We start from the raw sequence: 22233 nt of genomic DNA, 5'->3' as shown, positions 1-22233 counted from the left end.
CGTTTTGTAAATGATATGCAACGTGCTACTCATACAGATGACATGATGAAATCCTTTATAATGTTCAGCTATAAAAAGTGTTTGCCATGTGCAGTTGCTTAATACCTGTGCCGTGGTGATTTCCTGAACCATATGGCAGCTGTCTGGTAATCCTGTTAATACCTTTTAATCATGAACCACCCATCTTAATGAGTGCTGTAAAATAAGAGCAACATATGTTTTCATACTGTGTAGCCTATAAAAAGGGAATTAGAGCCTGGCTGACAAAAGGGAATTGTGCAACATGTAATACTTTGTGTCAGTAGGTCAGTTAAGAGTTCATTTAAAGTCTGATAACAGGCTTCAAATTAAATATGCTACAATGCATCTTTTTGGTAAATCATGTATTTTCTCTGTTTGGCTATTTGTCGCCCGTCTGGCTGATCTGAGTTAACTAGCAACAGCTTGTTCTCTCTGACAGAGAGACGAGGCACAGCGTGGCAGAACTGTAACAGGTCGATTGTCTCTCGCTCACACTCACAGCAGTCGTGTTTGTAACATCTATATATGGAAACACCTTTAGTAGTTAAGCTTAATTACAACTCTCCAATTCAGAAACATCACACAAGTTCAACATCTTTAAATAATTTATTATTTCTACAACAGACCATATGCAGTGCTTAATCTCTTTAAAATCAACTGAAATACACTTTAGTTTTTTTTACAGACCATTGTAAAAAATTAAAACAAGATGTAAAGGAGGCTCCACGGTCCTGTTGAGGATCCAGACGAGGAACTGTAAAGGGGAATCACATAATTTGCAGTCTGTACTTCTATTACCACCTTTAGAATAATTGTATAAATCACAGCTGTGGCAAGTCAGTCACCCAACTGCTCTCTAGAAAGAGGGGAAAAGAGGTATTCTTTAAAAGCTAAGCACCAACATGCTAATTGCAAAGACAGCTGACATTGTGGAGCATGTTAAGAACTTGGCAGAGAACACCTTTAACAGTGGTTCTCAGCCTTTATTAGACAAAAACAATTGAAGTGGCCAAAGTCTTAAAAAGGAAGCATGTTAAATCAGTTGAACGTGACCTTTGTCCACGACCTCCACGCCCACCTTCCAAAACCACAAAAGATTTCTGGGTAATCGTATTACCCCCTGCAGGGGTCCCCAGTCAGTCTTTCTCTTCTTATTCCTGGGGAAGATTATGAAAGACCAGATGAAAAGAACATTCTCGATCCTGCTTTGAATGATTTCTTTAGGAGTATAAGTAGTGCAGAAAACAGGTTTACAGTCATCCTCAGTTTTTCTCCCCACACGAGTCCAAACTGAAGAACAGGATTTATTCAATCCACTTCAGGGAGGCCTCACAATGGAAGTTCAATGACAGCTGCAGAGGACGCAGTCATTGTGTGAACACATCATTTCAGAAGGAAGTTAGTGACATTGCTGTGACGGTTAGAAAGTGGAAACATATTGAACATACAAATTACTGTGATGTTTTATGTACTGTTGCATATCAGAAAGCACAGCAGAGAAACTTCCACGTTTTTAAGTGCTAGGTGTATTTAATATTCTGCACAAAGACGACGATGAATGATGGAATATTTACCAATCTTTAACCGAGACAAAACAATATTTAAAGCTCAACAAAAACAGAAAAACTCCCGCTGTCAACGTGGCATCACGACGCTACACTTTCTCATCTGTTGATTTGTCAAAGCTGCGGTTGGTCGCTAAGGTTACAAGGCTCCCTTTGGATTGTGTCACATCTCTTCCACACAAGTGTCATGGCAACCGTACCCCCCATGGAAATACAGTATTAAGGACTATGCAAGAAAAATAGCAGTAATGCTAAGCATGCTTTCAAGCTTTCAGTGTACAGGACATACATATATATTCAGTCTTTATCTAAGGCAAGTGTATGTACAGAGTAACGCCGCCCAGCACACTCCCAGGCAACTCAAGGTCAAGTCTTCAATAAAATACTATAAGCTCGTAGCTTCCTGCCGTCTGCCGAGTCACTGATTGTTATTTTTTTATCGTGTTTCAAGACAGACAGAAAAGAATCACATCATCTTACCATCTATTTTAAAAGATCTCAATCTTTACACAGCTCCTATTTTATCATGCACCATGGCTTTCATATTACTTAATTTTTTTTTGTTGACACGATACGAAGGTAACTCCATTTAAAGATGACTGTAAATCACTTCCAGTCTTATTACAACAACAATAGTCACGTCTTACATCCTGAGAATTAAGAGTACAAGAAATTGACAGGTGGAATCATTCAGGTGCATGGGGGAGCATACAATAAAATAAAAAGACTAGACAGATATAAGCAGTATGATATAAATCATAAGAGGAAATGCTTCTCCCCGCCTGCTACTGGTTTAAAACAAATAAAATAAATGACATCACTGCAATTTTGGTATTTGTTTCCCCACTGTCTAAGTGTTGGAACATGGGCCGTTAGTTAAAACTATGTATCATTTTGAACACACAGAAACATATGGAGATTTTTAGCTGTCTAGTTCTTTGTCTTTATAACATCCAGAATAGGCCACTGCACAGATACACAAATTGTAGCAACTTGCTGAAATGGGTGCAAACATGTTGCTCAACGTCCATCCCCTGCTTCTCATCATCATTGGAGAGAAAAAAATACTATGGCTATTATTGATCATTCTTACACATAAAATATTTACTATTCAACTTGTGTGTGTAAATGACCACAAGTAACTTAAATATTAAAAAAGGTCTTCAAAGATACTAATTATTGACAACATTAAGCAGGCATTTCTGACCCTTTGTGTGTCAGCCCATTGTCAGTGTCCTAACCAGACCTTAAGCACTCTTTAACAAAACGCACTGAAAAATAGATGCATTGAAACTTTAAATATAGTAAATACTTTTTTTTCTTCTCTATTTTACTTTACTGACATCACAATACTCAAGCAAGTCCTCACAGGAAAATAATCTAATCCAATTTCTGTTTGATTATTGTTATTTGTATGTTTTTAATCAAGGTGCTGGGTAGGAGGAGGTGTTCAAGGTGCTGTCATTCGTCTCAAGGAATGGTCTGTGTGGGGGGCGGGACCACAGTTTGAAGGTTTTGCAGCCCGTGTCCTTCATATTAGGTGAACTCTTCAGACATATGCTCTAAAACTGACATGATTCGGTTCTCCACATGGTTTTCCTCTATGCTCACTGCACTGAATTCATCCCGGTGCCTTCAGTAGTTCTACTCATTTGACGTCAGTGTAAAGAAGGGAAAGGGGTGAGGCTACAGCAGGTTTTGCTAATGAAACATTCTGTTCCCCCCCTCCAGCTCAAGGGGGAGGTGTACATGGAGATCTAATTTCTTACCCTACTACATTTCCCACTCTAATCCACTTTTCTCCCCGTGCTTCATCCCCCCCGGCCTCGCTCTGTGCCTTCATGTCCATCTCAGCCCAGTTGCCCTTCAGAGTGATGTGTCCTGGTGGATTGACTGCAGACAGCCCAGCAGCTGGTAATAAGGGCTGCCTGGCGAGGCCACGGTCTCAAAGACGGACTGGAAAGCTCTGCGGTCGAGCTCCTCGTCAATCTGGTGCCGGTAGAAATCCATGGCCACCAGGCAGAACAGGTTAACGTCCACCACCTCACTGGAGCCCATACGGCTGATCACGTGTGGCAGTCTGGTAGAGAGCAGGGGGGTTAAGGACAACAAACTGAACATTTACATTTTGCGGCTACATCCCCACAAACCGTCTGGATTAAGAATGGATTATGATTTTCGAATAGTTCAAAATGTCATCACTTCCTCATTTTATCCTATTAGACGTTATTGTGAAATTCTCTCATGGTGTTCCTGAGATATTGCGTTCACGAGAATGGGAAAATGTAAATCAGATACTTAATGAAACTATTGTCTCATCTAATCATTTTTATTTTTTTAAACAGGCGCCTGCAATGTTAGCGGAGCGGTCAAAAATTAAGACTGGAGTGGGGCAAATCTGAGCTCCACTCTGCTTTCATGTAAAGACTACAGTCATCAAAGGTTCTGTGTGGAACTCCTTAAAAACCAAATAGAAAGAAGTGGGTGGAGTGCAAACTCCGCTAGGTAAAGTTAGCATGTAGTAAAGTAGTCTACAACCCAGTGTGCGTGTGGTTCCCAGTGAATATTGAACTTGAAATGCCTATCCCTAATAGATTCAACAGACCCAATCATGGGATTCATGTCATGAAAGGATACAGGGCTGAGATCCACTGGGAGGTGGAAGCAGAGACAAAGAAACAGGAGAGGCTCCACATGGCCATGGCTACTGGTGTCCTCTGAGTGAAGTTGGACAAAGACAGCAGCACCCAGTCTCGCACCATAGAAGACTGGCCTGTGGCATGTAGTGTCTGGAAAACCTGGAGGTGGGTGCAGAGCGGAGAAGAATTAGACAAATAGATTGCAATGACTTTTGAAAGATGTTCATAAGTTGAAGGAATAAAAACATGATCTTACAAAAGCAGCTGATTAACTTGAGTTTGTTTTTTTTAGGTCTGGCAACAATAAATGTTAATATTCTGAGAACAGGCAGCATTTCAGGTACGCTGTACACCAGATGACTCGTAAAGAGCTCCCCTTCCCTGAAGCAGACACTCGCTTGTGTTTAAGGAGAGTAATTCAGCAGCAGATTCTCAGTAGGTGTTTATACGTCTATGGATAACTTGTATGTTAATATAAGCATGGCTAAATCATGCTGCTGCATACTTTTTTCTACTCCAAATTCTACAGCTCGCACTGCACAATTATTCTTAATGTTAAATCCCTGGACAACTGGAACACACCGTCTTAGCTCCAGCTTGATGTTGTCTCGACAACTTATTGTCTGATTGGACAACAAAAGAGCTGGCCGGGGCCGTCGGTACAGTTGTTACTTGGTAACTCTGTTTTGAGACTGGACTTCATTGAAATTCTCTCTAATGCTCCTTGCAAGAATCAAACTGCAGCATTTCTGTGGTCAAAGAATTAGATTTAATAATGCAAGTTAATGAATGAAATATAATCGGATTCCGTTTTTGCCTTGTGAGCCTCATGTACAGAATGTTATTACGTTTTTAATCTCGTTATTGCGCATGAAATGCATTAAAATGGTGGAGTGATTTATTCATTTGCATGTCCTGCTGCTGACCTTGTAGACGACAGTGGCCATGAATTGTGGGTAAGGTTGCTGATTGGACAGGAACTCTCCGATGACCTTGTTCATGACGTCCTGCGGCGGGAAGAAGTCGTCCAGAAACTGGGGCAGAATCCTGGACACCACACGAGCCTCGCTGGGTAAACCTTTCCGGATCCTGCAAACAGGAAACCCAAATGATGAAGGCTACGGTTTGTGAAAACGTATCAGCTTCCACCATCAAATTATTTTGGCCGCCACAAACCCATAGAGGTCAAAGATGAAGGAAGAAAGCTGAAAATTAAAAAAGGGATATAAAGCAATATACTGCTGTGGACTGAGGCAGCATCAAAACATATTCTTGTCAAAATAAATCAATATCAGTTTAAGTGTACACTACTTTTATAATATATTCACCTTGCTGACAGACGGCCCTTTCTGATTGGGAACTGAAGACGTTATTCTCTGCTCTCTTGAAAGCCACCAGACTCCATTGACAAAAGCAGTAATTTTACCTTGCAGAACACAGAAGATGCTGGTCTGCCGCCATCAGGTTAGTTTGTTCCCGTTTTTGTCAGACTTTGGTGAATCCGAACTAAACCTTTAAAACACCACAATGACCGTTTTGTGATGAGAGCAAATATAACTGCTTCACTTCCCTGTTGGAAAAGGGCTGTCTGACAGCAAGTAACGCGCTAAAAATATTCTAAATATAAACGTACACCTAAACAAATATTGCCTCATCCACAGCAGTATATTGCTTTGCTCCTTTGTCTATACTCCTCTTTGCTTCCACCTCCAAACTGGTGTGCAGATCTACTGTAACACACCGACTGGATAAGTACCTCATACGTTCCCACTTCACAATCCAACCTATCCCTTTAATAGTCAGGGTGCATTTTTTTGTTTTTATTAATAAAACGGTGAACATTTCTTGTGTAATGGAGGGTGTGCGAGTGTGTGTACCTGTCGAAGAGCACAGAGACCCTCTCCATGGCAACAATGATCGACTCGCTGTCTGGGGCCTGAGGGTCAGAGTGGGAGGGGCGACTGGCAGGGCTGGCTTTCTCCTTGCCTGAGGAGAAACCAACATGACCTGCCGTGACGCCCACCGCCTCTGCTACGGCACAGTCAACCTGACCTCTAACCCCTGTCACGTCTGAACCCGACGCAAGCACCGCTGAGAGGACGAGAGGGGAAGGGGGGGGGGGGGGGGGGGTACCGGTTGAACCAGTGGGGGAGAGGTTAGAGTGGGGACACTGATATCACAAGATTCAGATCAGAATTTAGTCAACCTCAAGTGAAAATTGGTGAAATTCTGGGAGCTACCTTCAGTCATATCACCTTCTTAAGAAGTAGGTTTTGTGTGAATGACTGTCTCTTAAAGTATTAGGAGACATTTTCAATGCCACGTTTCCTGGGTACATTACATGCTAGATGATCCTCTCCTGTGACCTGAATGTGCTTCAGCTTGCTTTGCTGTACTGCACATTAAAAGAGGTATGCCTACAGTTTAAATCAGATCGCATTTTTAAAGAGCCGGGTTTACTCAAAGGATTTGCTGACTGGGTCTTGGCAACAAAAAAGTGTTATTTAGCCTGTCAGCATATGGACAGCAATATGCTAAGAGTTAGTAGGGGACGACGTAGGGGTTAGAGGTAGGGTATATCAGAGGTATGTATAGAATACATCACATGCAGGAAGCAAGCAGTTCTTTAATACGGTCACTGTCAGCTTAAAGAAAACAGGTCTGTTATGCTGTAAAGAGTTTTAATTAATGGAAATCTCTAGTATTGGTCAGCATGATGAGGTTCACAGTACGTACACGTTACTGGCAGAGGGCAGATATGTAAACAATCGCAGTATGTACTGTAAGCTGCATGCACATTCAGACATAAACTAGCAAGTGAGTATTTCAGTAGGCTTAGAGGCAGCAATGTATATTACTACCTAATGTGTTCTTAGGATTGTCCCAGTTCTTCCCCACAACACTTCCCCTAACTGTTAGTCACCCTCAGCTGCGAGGCAAGCTACTCCAGTGAGGGACACAGTAATGGGACACACCAGCAGAAGCCAAGAGAGTGGAAGTAGGGCTGCAACTAAACATTATTTTCATTATCGATTCATCTGCAGATTATTTTCTAGATAAATCCTTTGGTCTGTAAAATAAAAAAAGTCCAAGGTGATTTCTTTAAATGTCTTGTTACTTCAAAACACAAAGATATTCAGTTTTCTTATGATATCAAATTTGAGAGGCTGAAAACTGCATTTTCGGCATGAAAAATGCCAATTAATCAATGATCTAAATAGTTGTCGATTATTGTTTCGTTGATGGAATAACCAATAAGTCGACTAATCGTTGCAGCTCTAGACTTGAGCAACATGGTTTTCTTTGTGTGTCCTTTACAGCAGATCATATCCTACTTCATACTGCCGTCTACATCCTTATTTTTAGCCGTTGATAGCAAAGGCAAATCATTTGTGTGGGAGGGGTCACTACACTTCATTTTACTGTACATACCATTAGGAAGGCAGGGGTCTAGGGTGGAGCATAGGAAAGAAATGGGACACATCCTCACTGAAGCTGAAGCAGTACCGACATTAGCTAAGCTGGCAGTCCTTCAAGTTTAACCATTACTTAATTACTATGTAAGGATAACTAATGACAAAAGTAATTGACTACAATTTAGAGAGCCCATGCAGGTGAGTTAGCCAGCTAGCCCAACCCCCATGGAGAGTTTGAGGATTGAGAAAGACAACAGCAGTAATGGAAGCACCAGTGATCATTACAGAATGCTACGCTGCATTTGAGGAGGATCAGTTAGAGCCCTTCTTACCGGTGTACATGCAGGTGAGCATGAGGCCCAGGGCGGCCATGGCTCTGTGTGGCGACGGCATGTTGACTCGGTCCACGCTGAGTTTGACCAGCGCTTCGCCGTCCACGCGGGACAGCTGCTCTGACAGCAAAAGGCGCTCCAGACCGCGCAGCACACAGTGATAGATGACGGAGGGCGTGGAGTCCTCGCTGGCCGACACCATCACGCCACACACCTGGAAGACGCCGACAGAGGAGGCAGATAAAAGGAAGAGAGAGAGGGAGACATGTTTGCTAAGAGGAAAAAGAAAGCTGCATAATGCTAGATACGGTCGTTACGTCTCTGGTCTTATTTTCTTTAATATGTTTTGTTGTGGTAAATGGACTGCATTTATCTACCACCTTTCTACCGTACCATTTTCTGTCATACCCTTTTCTCCTGTGTCCTCAGGAGCCAGATTAAGGTAATATCTTTGTTTATTTTACTTGTGGTTAGTCAGCACTTTGAGAGATGGATTATTCTATTTGTTATATTGACTCAGTTTTTTCTTCTTCTCACAACATCACTGTTTTAAGGGCTATAAATTGTTTTCTATTAAATTGCAAATCAGTGGTCAGACTTTGGTTTGGAGACCGGGGAGGAACAAACCTTAACTTTTACGTTGTGCTTCTATATCCCTAGATGAGGGCGTGACAACGATGACTTGCTAAAGAGGTCACCAGCTCATCAACTAATTCACTTAATGCCAATTAATTATGCGTGTAAAGATTCTAATGTACATAAATACAATGTTACTGTAATGCATAAATCAATGACAAAACAAATAATGGAGCTTTTTATCTTTTAAAATGTTATTTTTTACCTATTCTGTAATGTTGCCAACAAGTCAAGTTCATGTTACTTCACACATACACAGAATGTTTACCTGTATAATTCCAGCCATAAACTCAGCCCCTACATCCAGAGGGTAGTTCTCCATCATGTAGAAGGCCACTGCGCACATTACCAACACATGCTGCTGGTTATGCAGGTTCACACAGCTGCAGCATACAAAGAGAGGAGACATACAGGGTGAGTGGAAAATAACTAAGAGTAAAACAAAATAGAAAAAGGTCAGTAGATTGTTTGTTTGAAATGTGTAGGGCAGCATCTAGTGGCCAAAGGTTGCATTGCACTCTTGGTCCTATTGCACAGACCGAGTGAGAGCGATACTCACTGAGCGATAGCCCGGAGGTTGGACAGCAGGTACTCAGAGATAGTGGGGATGAGCTGTTTGGCTGTGTCATCCAGCAGGTCACACTCTAACACATACAGCACTCCATGCAGAGCCCCCATGCGGCTGGGCAGGTGGGTGCTGCGCAGGGTCGTCTCCAACAGGCGACACACAGGCTCAGCTATTGCTTTGTCCTACAAATGTACATTTTAGATCGTTAATACACAGCAGAATATCAGATTTGAGGCTAATGAGACACTACAACACAATCCCAAACACACACAGCCATACTCACCATGCCCAGTACGGCAGCAGCCTTGCAGATTGCAGGCGCCAGGTATTGATTGAGGATCTCGTCCTCTGGCGGGTGGAGCTTCTGCAGTTCCATCAGGGTGGAGAACATCATGTCGAATTGGTTCCTCTCTGTGAACAGGTCCGACACCGCCAGCAGCTACAGAGGAAGACAAGAGGGGGAAGATGTAGGAGCGGGTGAGAGGAGAGTTGACCCCCAACTTAGTCATGTGCCCATATCTGTTGGATTCCCTCAAACAATTCTTATTTTCCAAAAACAAGCAGCTTTGGATATTTATTGTCTGGTTTCCAGGGTGAGGAAAACTATAGTGTTTGTTTACTGTTCTCTCAAGAAAAACCTGGAAACTATAAACAGCTGTAGGAACTCCTTTACTGATGTGAATGACCAAAGGTCTGCCTGAACAAGTAAAATGATAACTTCGTAGCTCACCGATCGGACCACTTCACTGACGAGGATTGTCGGGGTCCTCCTGTTACTCGGGGAGCCAGGGATCAGCCACTGGCTGTAGAGCTCCAGGAGAAACTGGGAACATGAATGAATGTCCACACCTGCACGATGCTTCCTGAAAACACAGACAGACAGACAGACAGACAGACAGACAGACAGACAGACAGACAGACAGACAGACAGACAGACAGACAGACAGACAGACAGACAGACAGACAGACAGACAGACAGACAGACAGACAGACAGAGGTAAGACCCTTTGTGTATTCTTGTTTCAGTGCATGCATGTTGACACTGAAGAAACGTTTGCGTGCACGTCTTGTCTGACTGACCTAGAGTTGATGGGAGATATGGGTGGGGAGGTGGGGGCAGGAGTGTCTGCTTCATCTTCTTCATCCTCACCCCACTCTTCCTCTCTCAGTGGGGTGATGTTGTTACCTAGCCACACTGAGTGGATGGAGACCTAGAGAGGGAAGGTTTTATTTTTTTAACATTGTGCTACTTAAACCAAAACACAATGTTCTTCAAACTTCCACTACTTCCTCTTTTTTATGCATCTTTTACCTGTCCCAGTTTGTAGTCCATATTTCCCATCTCCCTCTCTGTGTTGATCTGAAGTAGCAGCTTCTCATGGCTGATCAGCGTGCCTGCTGAAACCACATTAAACAAGACATTAGAGTGGTAGGTGTAAGTGCAGAAGCTGTGGGTAGAGTGACAGACTTTGTGAATGTGTTACCAGCTGAGGCTGCCGACAGCGAGGGCACAGGGTCCCAGGCATGGTACGGGTGGTGTGTATGGACGTTGTCCCTCTTTGACACAAGAGCCTGAATCTCTCTCTCCACCTCGCCTCTGATCACTGCAAGTTTCCTTCCAAACCTGGGCACACACACACACAATAATTTAAATATCATTGAAAGCTTGTTCTGCCACTAGTGCAGTTTAATAGAAAAGGGCTGCATAGCTACCGTGTTTCCAGGACTTTGAGGCTCTTGTTGCGGGGCTGCTGTTCCAGACAGCTGACCGCAGGGTTGCCAGCAGTGGGCAGGGTCATGGCACTCAGCACCAGGCTGGTGATGGCCTGCACTGCTAACACATTCAATTGGGTACGCTCCAAGTCCTCCTAGAGACAAAAGAGGAACAGAGCATTGAGACGGATGAGAAAGACCGAGAGGGCAACAGAATAGTTTCCCACAATTTATTCCATGAGGTGTCATGAAACACAGAGCACAATATTCTTGTGTGCGTTTACCTCTTGTTGCGTCTCCTCCTCCTGGTCCATAGTGATGGGTTGGGTGACCAGCACCCCCAGCAGTGTGGCCCAGGTCTCCTCAAACTGAGTCCTGCTGCTCCAGCCTAAACATATTGCACCAAAACCAGTCAAAAGAAAATACAATACGCACAATCTGACCTAATGGTGGCATTCAGAGTTTACTGAATCATTCCAAACATACAGTAATGAGTAGGAGACGATAGGGCGGCCAAAATTGGCGTTTGAATATTCCTTCTAAAAATATATATAGTTTCCGTTGCCAGCCCTAGTAGACAATGTCATTGATGAGCTAAACATGAAACATAAACAAAAAAAGGGAAAGCCCATTCCATGTCTGTACCCAGTGTGTTGATACGGTAGAGGAACTCTCTGAAGACATCCTTTTCCTGCAGGAAGTCCACAGGGATCTCAGGCAGCGTTGTGCCGTACTCTCCTCCTGGTTGAGGGGACCAGCCCAGTTTCCAAACCTACACACAAGCGCACACACACACACACACACACATTTTAATAGGCCAATTCATTCATGTATACAAACTCAAGGCATAATATCTTTCACACACACACTGACCAGTGGAGGTACTCGGGTGTAGCTGTTGACCAGAGGCAGTCGGGACAGACTGATGACAATGTTGCGCAAGGTTGGTGTGAGGAAAGCGGGGAATGCACCGTTTCTATGGTGACCCACGGCAAGAATGCTCTGCAGGCCTTCCACCAGTTCCGCCATGATCTCACATGCTTGCCACTCGCCCATGTCTGCAACACACAGGTGAAAGCTTTAAGGGTTATATGATGGCAAACTCCCTCTTTGGTCCGACTCAGAAGAAATGACATCACACAGTGACGAGGTTTTAATATTTCTCTAAGTGAGGGCTCACGGTCAGCATGTGCCGAGTCCACTTCGTCTCCTTCAGCATCGCTCTCTGCTCTCGTCTTTTTCTTCTCTGGATGCAGAAGCTGGTCACCAGGACTCACAGCAACTGGGAGGCAAAGACAAAATGTTTGACCAGCATTGAAAAATAAAACACAGAAATGTTGAGCGTTAAGTCAGTCATGGCATTGACCCTACTTAATACTTAATCCATAGGGAATGTACAAACTGTCCTGGAGGCTGCCTCACCTGCAACAATGATGAGGCGTAGGCAGTAGACGAGGGAGCAGGTGTGTGTGGTGTACTCTGGTGTGGAGAGTTTGTTCCAGACGCAGGGCTGCTGCAGGGCCAGACACAGGCAGGACAGAGCCCACTGCAGGTCCACACTCAGGGGCAACTGGTTCTGGAGGAGACGCCACGCTACCACCTGGGTGAAGACAGAGACATACAAGGTGGTAAGACAAAAACATGACTGACATACCTCTAAAAGAAGCAAATACAGTATATCTCAAAAGTGAGTACACCCTTTAGATTTTTGCAAATATTCTGTTATATCCTTTCAGGGGATAACATTATCCTACTGAAACTTTGATATAACTTAAAGTAGTCAGTGTGCTGCTTGAATAACAGTATAGATTTATTGTCCTTTGAAAATTACTCAGTACACAGCTGTTAATGTCTAAACAGCTGGCAACAAAAGTGAGTACACCCCATAGTGAACATGTCCTAATTGTGCCCAATGATGTTGTTTTCCCGCCCTGGTGTCATGTGACTCGTTAGTGTTACAAGGATTCAGGTGTAAATGATAAGCAGGGCTGTTAAATTTGGTGTTTTGGGCACAATTCTCTCTGAATGCTGGACAACATGGCACCTCATGGCAAGGAACTCTCTGAGCGGCTGAAAAAAAGGATTATTGCGCTTCACAAAGATGGCCTTGGCTATAAGAAGATTGCCAACACCATGAAAATGAGTTGCAGCACAGTGGCTAAGATCATACAGCGGTTTTCCAGGACAGGTTCCACTCGGAACAGGCCTCGCCAGGGTCGACCAAAGAAGTTGAGTCCACGTGCTCAGCGTCATATCCAGAGGTTGGTTTCCAAAAATAGACGTGCGAGTGCTTCCAGCATTGCTGCAGAGGTTGCAGAAGTGGGATGTCAACCTGTCAGTGCCCAGACCATACGCCGCACACTGCATCAAATCGGTTTGTATGGCCGTCGCCCCAGACAGAAGCCCCTTCTGAAACCGATGCATAAGAAAGCCCGCAAACAGTTTGCTGAAGACAATGAATCCAAGAACATGAGTTACTGGAACCATGTCCTGTGGTCTGATGAGACCAAAATAAACCTGTTTGGGTCAGATGGTGTCCGGCGTGTGTGGCGGCACCCTGGTGAGGAGTACCAAGACAAATGTGTTTTGCCTACAGTCAAGCATGGTGGTGGCAGCATCATGGTCTGGGGCTGCATGAGTGCTGCCGGCACTGGGGAGCTGCATTTCATTGAGGGACACATGAATTCCAATATATACTGTGACATCCTGCAGCAGAGCATGATCCCCTCTCTTCGGAAACTGGGCCGTAGGGCAGTTTTCCAACATGATAATGACCCTAAACACACCTCCAAGATGACAACGGCCTTGCTGAAGAAGCTGAAGGTTAAGGTGATGGACTGGCCAAGTATGTCTCCAGACCTAAACCCAATTGAGCACATGTGGGGCATCCTCAAGAGGAAGGTGGAGGAGTGCAAGGTGTCCAACATCCGGGCGCTCCGTGATGTCGTCGTGGAGGAGTGGAAGAAGATTCCAGAAGCAACCTGTGCAGCTCTGGTGAATTCCATGCCCAGGAGGGTTAAAGCAGTGCTAGATAACAATGGTGGTCACACAAAATATTGACACTTTGGGCACAATTTAGACATGTTCACTATGGGGTGTACTCACTTTTGTTGCCAGCTGTTTAGACATTAACAGCTGTGTACTGAGTAATTTTCAAAGGACAATAAATCTATACTGTTATTCAAGCAGCACACTGACTACTTTAAGTTATATCAAAGTTTCAGTAGGATAATGTTATCCCCTGAAAGGATATAACAGAATATTTGCAAAAATCTAAAGGGTGTACTCACTTTTGAGATATACTGTATACTTGAAGTAACAATAGACATGGTTAGTGGCTCAAACTTGAAGTAATTCAAAAAATCTTTTATCCCCAAAAATGACACCATGTTATCAGTAAACTGATTATTATTATAATAATTAATATAATAATATTATAATTAGGTTATAATATGAATATATAAGCAACCGAGTTATAAGAAAAAGGACGAGTTTAATATGTGGTCTCTCACCTCAGCGGCAGTGCAGGTGAACGTGGTGATGAGGTGTTCCTTGTCAGAGGGGATATGTAGTGAAGAAGGCAGCTGGCTCACAATCAGCAGGTACTGGGACAGAGCTCTGCACAGCGATAGAACCCTGGGGTAGAAACCTGGCTCATCTGAAATACAGACCGCAGACGCATGCATACACAGAATACTTAAAAGAGGAGTTTCAGAGGGAGAAGAGTTCTCCTGTATTTCTACCCTCAGATTTAAATTTCAAACCAACATTGTCCTGCTTGTAATACGAAGTCACGTCTTTATGCTCACGCCAACTTGTACAAGAGGTCAAATGTTACGAGACTTAGGAATGACTAATTCTGAAAACTGACTTCTATCGACCACTCACCATACACATCAGCTATTTGTTTCCAGTAGGGTTGTGGCTGGTCGGGTGGCAGGAAGGACTGGTGTGGGACAGGAAGTGACCCGGTGACCCCCGCGAGCCGCTCTAGGGTCACCTGCAAGGCTGTCTCCAACAAGAGTGACCCCTGACCCCGGGCTAACCGCTGCATCCCCATACTCAGGCATGGACACAGCAGGCTTAGGTTGAACTCCTGCGGTGGAAAATAAAGACCAGAATCAGATTAAATATAATCCAATTTTAATTAATCAATATGGTCAAGAATGTTTATCCTCGAGGTGTGACATGGCGGCACTGCAGTCTGTGTCACCTTGCAGCTCATGATGTTTAAGAGGTCAGCGGGAGGTAGTTTGGTGAGGAGTTCTGTCGTCTCCAACAGGGAAACGTCTCCACGAAGACAACACTGAGACTTCACCAGAGCCACGTACCACTCCTGAAAACAAAGTTTGATTAAATATTATATATACACCTCCTTTACTGTATTTCCTTTCTTTGCAGGGTCAAGGCATGCAGTTAAAACATGAGAAACATACTTGCACCCCAATTCCCTCATCCCTCACCTTATCTGCATTGACCAGCTCAGGGGCAGGTGGTGGATCCCCATCCAAGGGGTGTGATGTCACAGGAGGAGTGGGGCTGCTGGTGTCGGCAACAGTGGCTCTGAACCTGTCCAGCAGGGAGTAGAACCTCTGGTGCCTGTAATAAGAGAGAGGAAGAGGTTACAACTAAAACATCTTTAACTTTAATCTCTGAAGACATGGCGCCATTTCCCGGGGGGACGACGACAGACACACACACACACACACACACACACACACACACACACACACACACACACACACACACACACACACACACACACACACACACACACACACACACACACACACACACACACACACACACACACACACACACACACACACACACACACACACACACACACACACACACACACACACACACTGAGTACATTGTTCTAGTTTAGGTTTTGTTTTTGCTTTGTTAACTGGTGCGTTTTATTTACATTATTTTGTTGTCGTTTGTTCTGATAAGTGTAAAATATGCAACAGAAAGCTAAAACTTCAAACTACTCCTCAAATTTGATGCAAGACAGAAGAGCTTTACCTCTGAGCCAGGCCACTGGTCTGGAGGTATTCCTGGATCCTGTGCAGTTCCTCCACAGGCAGCTGAGCTATACTGTTCTGCAAGGTGGAGAACACATCAACACGTGTTCAACTTCAGGGAAATTAAATTGTTTTCCTAAGCAAGAAATTCACAATTTTCCCAAAGCTTGACATAACAGAGACGCCAAGTCTGCATCTGAATATGTTTATCCATTTCCATCAAAGTATTCCTGAGTCTTATACATGTTGGGCGCTCTTTTGGGCTCCTATTTGCTCAAACTGTTGTTGTTCAATTTACAAGCAAACTGCTTTGTGACCAGAAAATGCACACCAATCCATAATGTGTACCTGTAGCGTCTCAGCCAGCAGCATCTCCACCCTGCGACACGCCAGTGTGTCCACCATGCGAGCCAGAACCCTGAAGGGTGTACTGAGCAGCTTGTCCACATAAAGCATCAGCAAGGAGCCAGACTGACTCAGGTGGATGCCTTCCAAACACTGCAGAGTCTTCTTCAACATGGTGGGCTGCAAAAGGAGGAGAGGATTCAGTTATTAAGGCAGCAGCGGGATGACAGAAGGAAGGCAAAGGGAAAGGGAGGCGAAGAGGAAGGGCAGGATAGATGGAACAGGAAAAGAAAATGTTCAGTGGTGCGGGGCAACCTCAACTGAGTGGGGAAGAGTACTTAAGACTTAGCAGGTGGTGGAGTAAAGAAGAAAAGAAAAGCAAGGGCTTATTTGGTCAAGATTGAATTGACAGAATAAAATAACTTGACTAATGGGGGGTGATGGAGTGGGCGGGAGCTAAAAGGGTGTAATCTCACAGCACTGAGGTTGTCACAGCGGGACTGGATGGCCTGGATGAAGAGACCACTGGCAGCTGAGTTGCGGTGCACGGCGCTGATGAAATCCTGCACTGGAGGCTCATGGGAAAGACTGATGAGGTCACGCACGTGGTTGACAATCAGCCAGGTCAGATGCTCCGAGTCATGAAGGTTCTGACACTGTTTTTCCGTGAGAAAAATCAAAGTTGCACATTAACTTAAATACAAAAGAAAACATTTTTTTGATGATCCATTTGTAAATGATTAATATCAATCAAATCATGTACGAGTCTCACCACATAGTCACAGAAGAGGATGAGGGCTCCCCTGCGTACAATCTCTCGGTTGACCATAGCCAAGCGATGTTCTGGCTTCTCTTCTCCTTCCCCTGAGTGAGGGCTCAGCAGCTTTGTGCAAGAGAGGCTTTGTCTCCTGAGAAGGATGGACACAGGGTAGATGGTCACAAAATACAGTGCTTTCATGTTGGACAATTAGTTGCACTGCTCCTTTTTAGTTTTACAATTATGATATTTCATTATCAACGTTATCCTGAGATCTTCAGAGTATTTCCCCGGTCCACTGGGAGGGTGTATGATTAAAGGTCTCCACAAATAAACCTGACATCGATGAGTCACTCATACCATCTGTTCTTACCTGGGTGTCTGGTGCACCTCCGCCCACCAGGAGTAGTTGGTGTAGTCGATGATGAGGAGGACCTGGCACCACAGCAGCACCAGGGAGGGGTGGGTGGTGATCAGGCACTGCACCATGCTGTTCAGAGCCTCGAGGGGGTAAAACAGGCCGGCCTCTGCGCCAGGCTGCCCACCTCCACCCTCTCCCTTCAGGAGACGGCTAGCTGCAGCTGTGATCCTGCGGAACATTCCTGGAAGGGAAAGGAAAGCAAAAAGATGGAAAGGGCTGTCACAGAGTTCAAAGTGCTCCATTGCCAAAGAACCTCAAGCAACAGATTTAGTTCAATATAATTATTTCTAAAGCTCAATAACTACCATTTTGGCCAAACCTACAACAAAATTGACTATTAAATGTGTACAAGCTCACCACTTTTGAAGACGTGTATGAGACACATGAGCAGTGTGCCCAGCTGCTGGCAGTAAAAGGTGTGTTGCTGCTCCGTAATGTCCACTTTAACCTGTCTGGAGGAAATGTCATCCAGCAACACTCCTACCAGCTGGAGCAGGAACCTGGGAAAAAGAAGCCACGTGGAGACAAAGCAGTGGTTACAAACATGCAGGGGCAGCAGTTCACACACACACACACACACACACACACACACACACACACTAACCTGGCAAAGGTTTCCTCAGGCAGGGCTTTTTGTGCCTCACCATTAGGTTCCTGGCTGCCTAGTGCATCAGTAGGGGGGTCACTTGGGGAGGGGCTCTGCTGATGCAGGCGACGGATTGTGTGGCAGGAGAGGAGATGCGGGGTTAGGGAGAGTTCGTGTACCCGTGACAAGACAATGTCCTCAGTGGACTGGGAGACGAGTACTCGGAGCACTGCCAGGATACCGGACACCCACAGCTGGACTGTAGCTACTGAAGCCTGGAGGAGCGGAGGTTTGAGTTCAAGTCAAAAATCTATATTTTGCAATCACTTAAAAAGTAAACAAGGTGTTACTGTACATCGAATGGACAAGCCAAAAGCCTGTGCACTTCTTTGTGCATGTTCAGATGAGATGCCTCACCATGGTGACCGGGGTGGTGAACATACTCTTGAGCAGCATGTCTACAGGTCTGAGGGAGGAGGGCGCCACAGTCTCAAACAGAGTGTTCAACACTCCCAACGCCTCCGGAGAATCCAGGTGCATCTGTGCGGACACAACATACCATAATATTTATTGATGACAAATGTAAGGGTTTTTACCATTTTCTGATCTGGCAATTTCTTTAGGGAAAATCTGTTGCAGTGTGACGCATTTAAATCTCTCCGGTCATAATATCCGCTTTGGCTACATTGAAGACAAAACAGATGCGGAACATTCGCGCAATGCATCTTTTTACCGGCTACGCCTGCAGTGCACCGACAGCGTAGGGCTGCGAGTCGCAGGCCAAACAAGACGTTGAGCTTTCGTTTAGGGATTGTGTAAAACGAGTGGGTGAGTTAACATGTGCAGACTACAGTGGGCTACGTAAGGGATGAAGTTACTACGCAACCTCCAGCTGGTAATAAATGCAGACAGAGCGCTCCATTAACACGCTGAGCTCACTGATTATAGTGGAAGCCATGTGTTGCAGCAGTTTCTCCAATCACGTGTTCAGTGTAGCCTGCTTATTCATTTTATTTTGGATAATTCTTTATGAAGCCCCTGTGACATTGAAATCCGGCACCAACTGTTTCTAACAGAAACAGTTTTATACATTGTATTTTCAAATCGCTAATATTTGTCAGTTTGGACCAACAGCTTTGATCTCACCGTGTTAATAGCTTGATCAGAGGTCACAAACACCTGCACGCCTCTTCCTACCTGCTGCTTAGCGATCATTGGAAGTATGACGTCAGAAATCTGTCTGGATAATCTCTTCCACTTGTCCTCATTCTCTTTGTGACACTGCTGCAGTACGAGGATGAACATCTCCAACACCTACAACACATGTGACACAGGTGGAAAATAAAAAGTAGAATGCTTTGACATTAGCGTGCTGCGTCTGTTTGAATCCATTTGTGAGCGTACCTGATGGTGTTGCACAAGTCTGAGCAGCATGGAGACCACCACTTCTTTCTGTGTCTCCAGCTCTTTGCCTGCATCAGCTTTGTTTGAGCCCCTCAACACAAACAGGTCGTGGACTATTGGCTGCAAGGCTGGGATGGCTGTGGAGGAAAGAGGAAAGTAAAATCTAATTGCTTTAGACTCTATAGCCAGGTCTGTATTTATGACAAACAAGTTGGTGCTCCAGCGACAGTGAGGATGTGCGTTTGAGGTTATTAGTTAGTTTGAAGTGATGTTTAGGAATGTAAGAGAGTACACTTCAGTGAAATGTGTATGTATGGTGTGTGTATTGCTTTTGTTCCCCTCACCGTGTGTAACAGCTTTCCTGCCGCTCGCCATGATGCCGTCACACAGCTGGATGATCTTGGGGATGCTGATTATCTGCTTGGAGTGGTAACGCTCGTAAGACAGCAGCACCAGGAAGAAGAAGATGTTGGGAATGATGGCCTCCGAATCTCTGTGCGAGAACAGGAATTATTTCAGTTCACCGGACGACACTGGAATGTTTGAGCTGATCAGTTAAGAGGAAGCGAGTTTTAATCACTTGTGTAACCAACACATGCAAAAAGAAGTTTAACAGAAGAGAGACACACATGGGTTTCTGATAATACATCGTTCTTTTACAGGAGTGAACTCACCTGAACTGTCCCACTTCAATGTACTCAAACTGCTTCAGGACAAAGCCTATGAACACCTGAAACAGAGAATATCTTCCTGAGTGAGCTCAATTCCAGCAGTTGAAGATGCAAAAGCATAGACACGTGTGTTTTTTTAGTTTTACCTGATCTGAGTCAAGCAGGCAGTAGTTGACTCTGAGCTGCACAAGTTGTGCAAGCAGGTCCAGTACCTGTCTCTGCAGGGCCACAGAGGTGCTGGTGGTGTACTGCTTCAAAGCTTTGATCACCAGCGGCTCAAACAGACGAATGTGGTTGTGGATGGCATTCTGGAAAAGCAAAGAGGAGGCCAGAGCTTTCAGAACAGCAGCTCCTCACTCAGGCAAACGAGCAATGAAAATCATTTGGAATCCCGCTCGTCATGTTTTTAGCTGTTCACAATCAGTGCACGTTTACCTTGTCTCCTCTTTGGCGTGTTGCATTTGCAATGTTGGACCTCAGCTGGTTCGAAGCTTTTTGCATCACATCAAACCATCTAGAAGTGGAACAAGACGACAGCTTCTGTAATGTTCTACCTGTATTTCAGTGCATTTATCTGGAAACATGTCCTCTTATGCTCCTGGGTCTAGTCTGTGTGTTGCTACAACTCACCCAGAGGTGTCCTGCTCCTGTTCAGCCTGCACCATGTTACGGAGACTGGCGTCTGCGAGAGCCTGAGTGAAGTGAGTGTACGGCGCCATGAAGCAGTAGTGGTAGAGGCCTGGTCGCAGGCTGGATGAGCCAAGACGGAGAGCCTTGCCCTGGGAGCGACTGGGTCCACTCAGGATGCCCTCGCACTGGGAGGCTAGGTTGGTGCCAAACAGGGTCTTCAACAGCTAAAGAAAAAAAGCAATACTTTGGAGACCATGTTTGTCTAGCGGTGTTGCATTTTCAAAATAAAACTCATTAAAAAAGGCACATTTTTTCCGCTTGGATTAAAATCAGATACGTGGATTCTCAACATTTTTCCTTGTAATTTAGTGACATTGGTCTTTAATGGGATAATTCTCTCTGTAAGGCCTCACGTCTGCAAGCAAAGTACTGAAAACTTATGTTTTCAGAAGAAAAACCCACATATTTAGTTTATTCCGAGAGCAGTCTGATTGGCTGTGCTTAATACTAATAAATGTACATCTTTCACAATTATCAGTTGGTTTTCTTTTCTTTCTTTTCTTTTTAAAAGAAAGAAGTAATTTCTGTTCTAGGAGCAGTTTCTGTAATAGATTAATTCACTGATATGCACAATGCAGAGCATTTCTTCATCCTTCATTTGTTAACTTTTCTAGGGAATTGATTGTATTTAAAAGAAAAGGCACAGGCAACACGACACCCTGCTTGTTTAGCACTTTGTGTGTGTATAAAGATGTATGGAACCATCGCTCAGGGAAACCAACTCCTTTACAGACCCTGTCGTAAGGAACCAGCCTCACTCTGTGTGGCGTCGCACCAGTTGCAGCACACTGCTCAGTGTTGGAACCATAAAGACTGCCACACACACCCCAACAATACAAAACTATATCTACAATCCGAGACATAAACACAGTTACTGACCTGTTGTACACAAACAGTAGCCATGGTAGGTTCTCTGGAGAAGCAGGACTTGAGGTAGCCCAAGATTTCCTCGACACACTGAAAGAGAATATAGTAATATAATCATTTTATTCAATTCAGCTTCCGTCCAGTCGCTCCTCCTTCCTGCTCCTACGAATCAACACTTTAACAATGTCTGAGTTCCAGTAGAGCCGATGGTTACCTTGCTGATGTCATGTAGTGTGGTGAGCTCCAGGAGCTGAGACAAAACATCCAGAGCAGAACGCAGGAAACCGCCAAACTTCTCCTGGCTACTGTGGAGGTCCAGCGTCACCTAGGAGATAACAAAACACAATTAACACCAGCCGTAACCATCATTTAGGATAATACAACCTGTAGAAAACCTTTCTGTTATGTAGGGCTGTACCGAATAGTTCGAGGCTTCATTTATTATGTTGACCAACATTTGAGTGTGCAGATTAGGCTACACTATTATTAGTATTATACTATCTGTAGAATTTGATTCCAGTGTGGCTGCTTAGAAAGATGGATATATTCATTAAAATTCTCAGTAGTCAAAA

The 22233-nt window shown here is 44.4% G+C and overlaps 1 protein-coding gene and 1 non-coding gene across 10 annotated transcripts in view; both read right to left on the bottom strand.

Annotated features, from left to right (window-relative positions):
* Positions 1-608: 608 nt before the first annotated feature.
* htt (huntingtin) overlaps positions 609-22233 on the bottom strand; it is a 36283-nt gene continuing 14658 nt past the window's right edge. For 3 of the 9 annotated variants that reach the window (XM_029452642.1, XM_029452796.1, XM_029452955.1), the window contains 39 exons: positions 21876-21986; positions 21674-21751; positions 20735-20958; positions 20540-20618; positions 20251-20412; positions 20108-20163; positions 19778-19926; positions 19434-19570; positions 19227-19343; positions 18447-18569; positions 18048-18304; positions 17801-17943; positions 17396-17624; positions 17038-17173; positions 16742-16921; positions 16269-16445; positions 15922-15998; positions 15354-15489; positions 15104-15226; positions 14779-14986; positions 14403-14548; positions 12313-12490; positions 12071-12172; positions 11764-11948; positions 11536-11662; positions 11175-11278; positions 10891-11045; positions 10662-10801; positions 10490-10572; positions 10258-10388; positions 9908-10040; positions 9461-9616; positions 9169-9359; positions 8878-8992; positions 7974-8187; positions 6103-6316; positions 5152-5314; positions 4224-4384; positions 609-3666 (listed from right to left, as the gene is read on the bottom strand). In XM_029452642.1, the coding sequence (XP_029308502.1) occupies positions 3453-3666; positions 4224-4384; positions 5152-5314; positions 6103-6316; positions 7974-8187; positions 8878-8992; positions 9169-9359; positions 9461-9616; positions 9908-10040; positions 10258-10388; positions 10490-10572; positions 10662-10801; positions 10891-11045; positions 11175-11278; positions 11536-11662; positions 11764-11948; positions 12071-12172; positions 12313-12490; positions 14403-14548; positions 14779-14986; positions 15104-15226; positions 15354-15489; positions 15922-15998; positions 16269-16445; positions 16742-16921; positions 17038-17173; positions 17396-17624; positions 17801-17943; positions 18048-18304; positions 18447-18569; positions 19227-19343; positions 19434-19570; positions 19778-19926; positions 20108-20163; positions 20251-20412; positions 20540-20618; positions 20735-20958; positions 21674-21751; positions 21876-21986 (5814 nt within the window). In that variant the 3' untranslated portion in view covers positions 609-3452. Of the gene's footprint in view, positions 3667-4223; positions 4385-5151; positions 5315-6102; positions 6317-7973; positions 8188-8877; positions 8993-9168; positions 9360-9460; positions 9617-9907; positions 10041-10257; positions 10389-10489; positions 10576-10661; positions 10802-10890; positions 11046-11174; positions 11279-11535; positions 11663-11763; positions 11949-12070; positions 12173-12312; positions 12491-14402; positions 14549-14778; positions 14987-15103; positions 15227-15353; positions 15490-15921; positions 15999-16268; positions 16446-16741; positions 16922-17037; positions 17174-17395; positions 17625-17800; positions 17944-18047; positions 18305-18446; positions 18570-19226; positions 19344-19433; positions 19571-19777; positions 19927-20107; positions 20164-20250; positions 20413-20539; positions 20619-20734; positions 20959-21673; positions 21752-21875; positions 21987-22233 lie in introns of all 9 variants that reach the window. The other 6 variants (XM_029452575.1, XM_029452868.1, XM_029453036.1 and 3 more) reach the window with 5 other exon arrangements.
* On the bottom strand, positions 21485-21614 carry LOC115016225 (small Cajal body-specific RNA 14). Its single transcript, XR_003833094.1, has one exon.

This window comes from Cottoperca gobio, chromosome 1, assembly GCF_900634415.1.
Source record: "Cottoperca gobio chromosome 1, fCotGob3.1, whole genome shotgun sequence".
Taxonomy (NCBI): Eukaryota; Metazoa; Chordata; class Actinopteri; order Perciformes; family Bovichtidae; genus Cottoperca; species Cottoperca gobio.
Note: the sequence above shows the minus strand (reverse complement) of the source record. Positions and strands in the feature narration are given on the sequence as shown.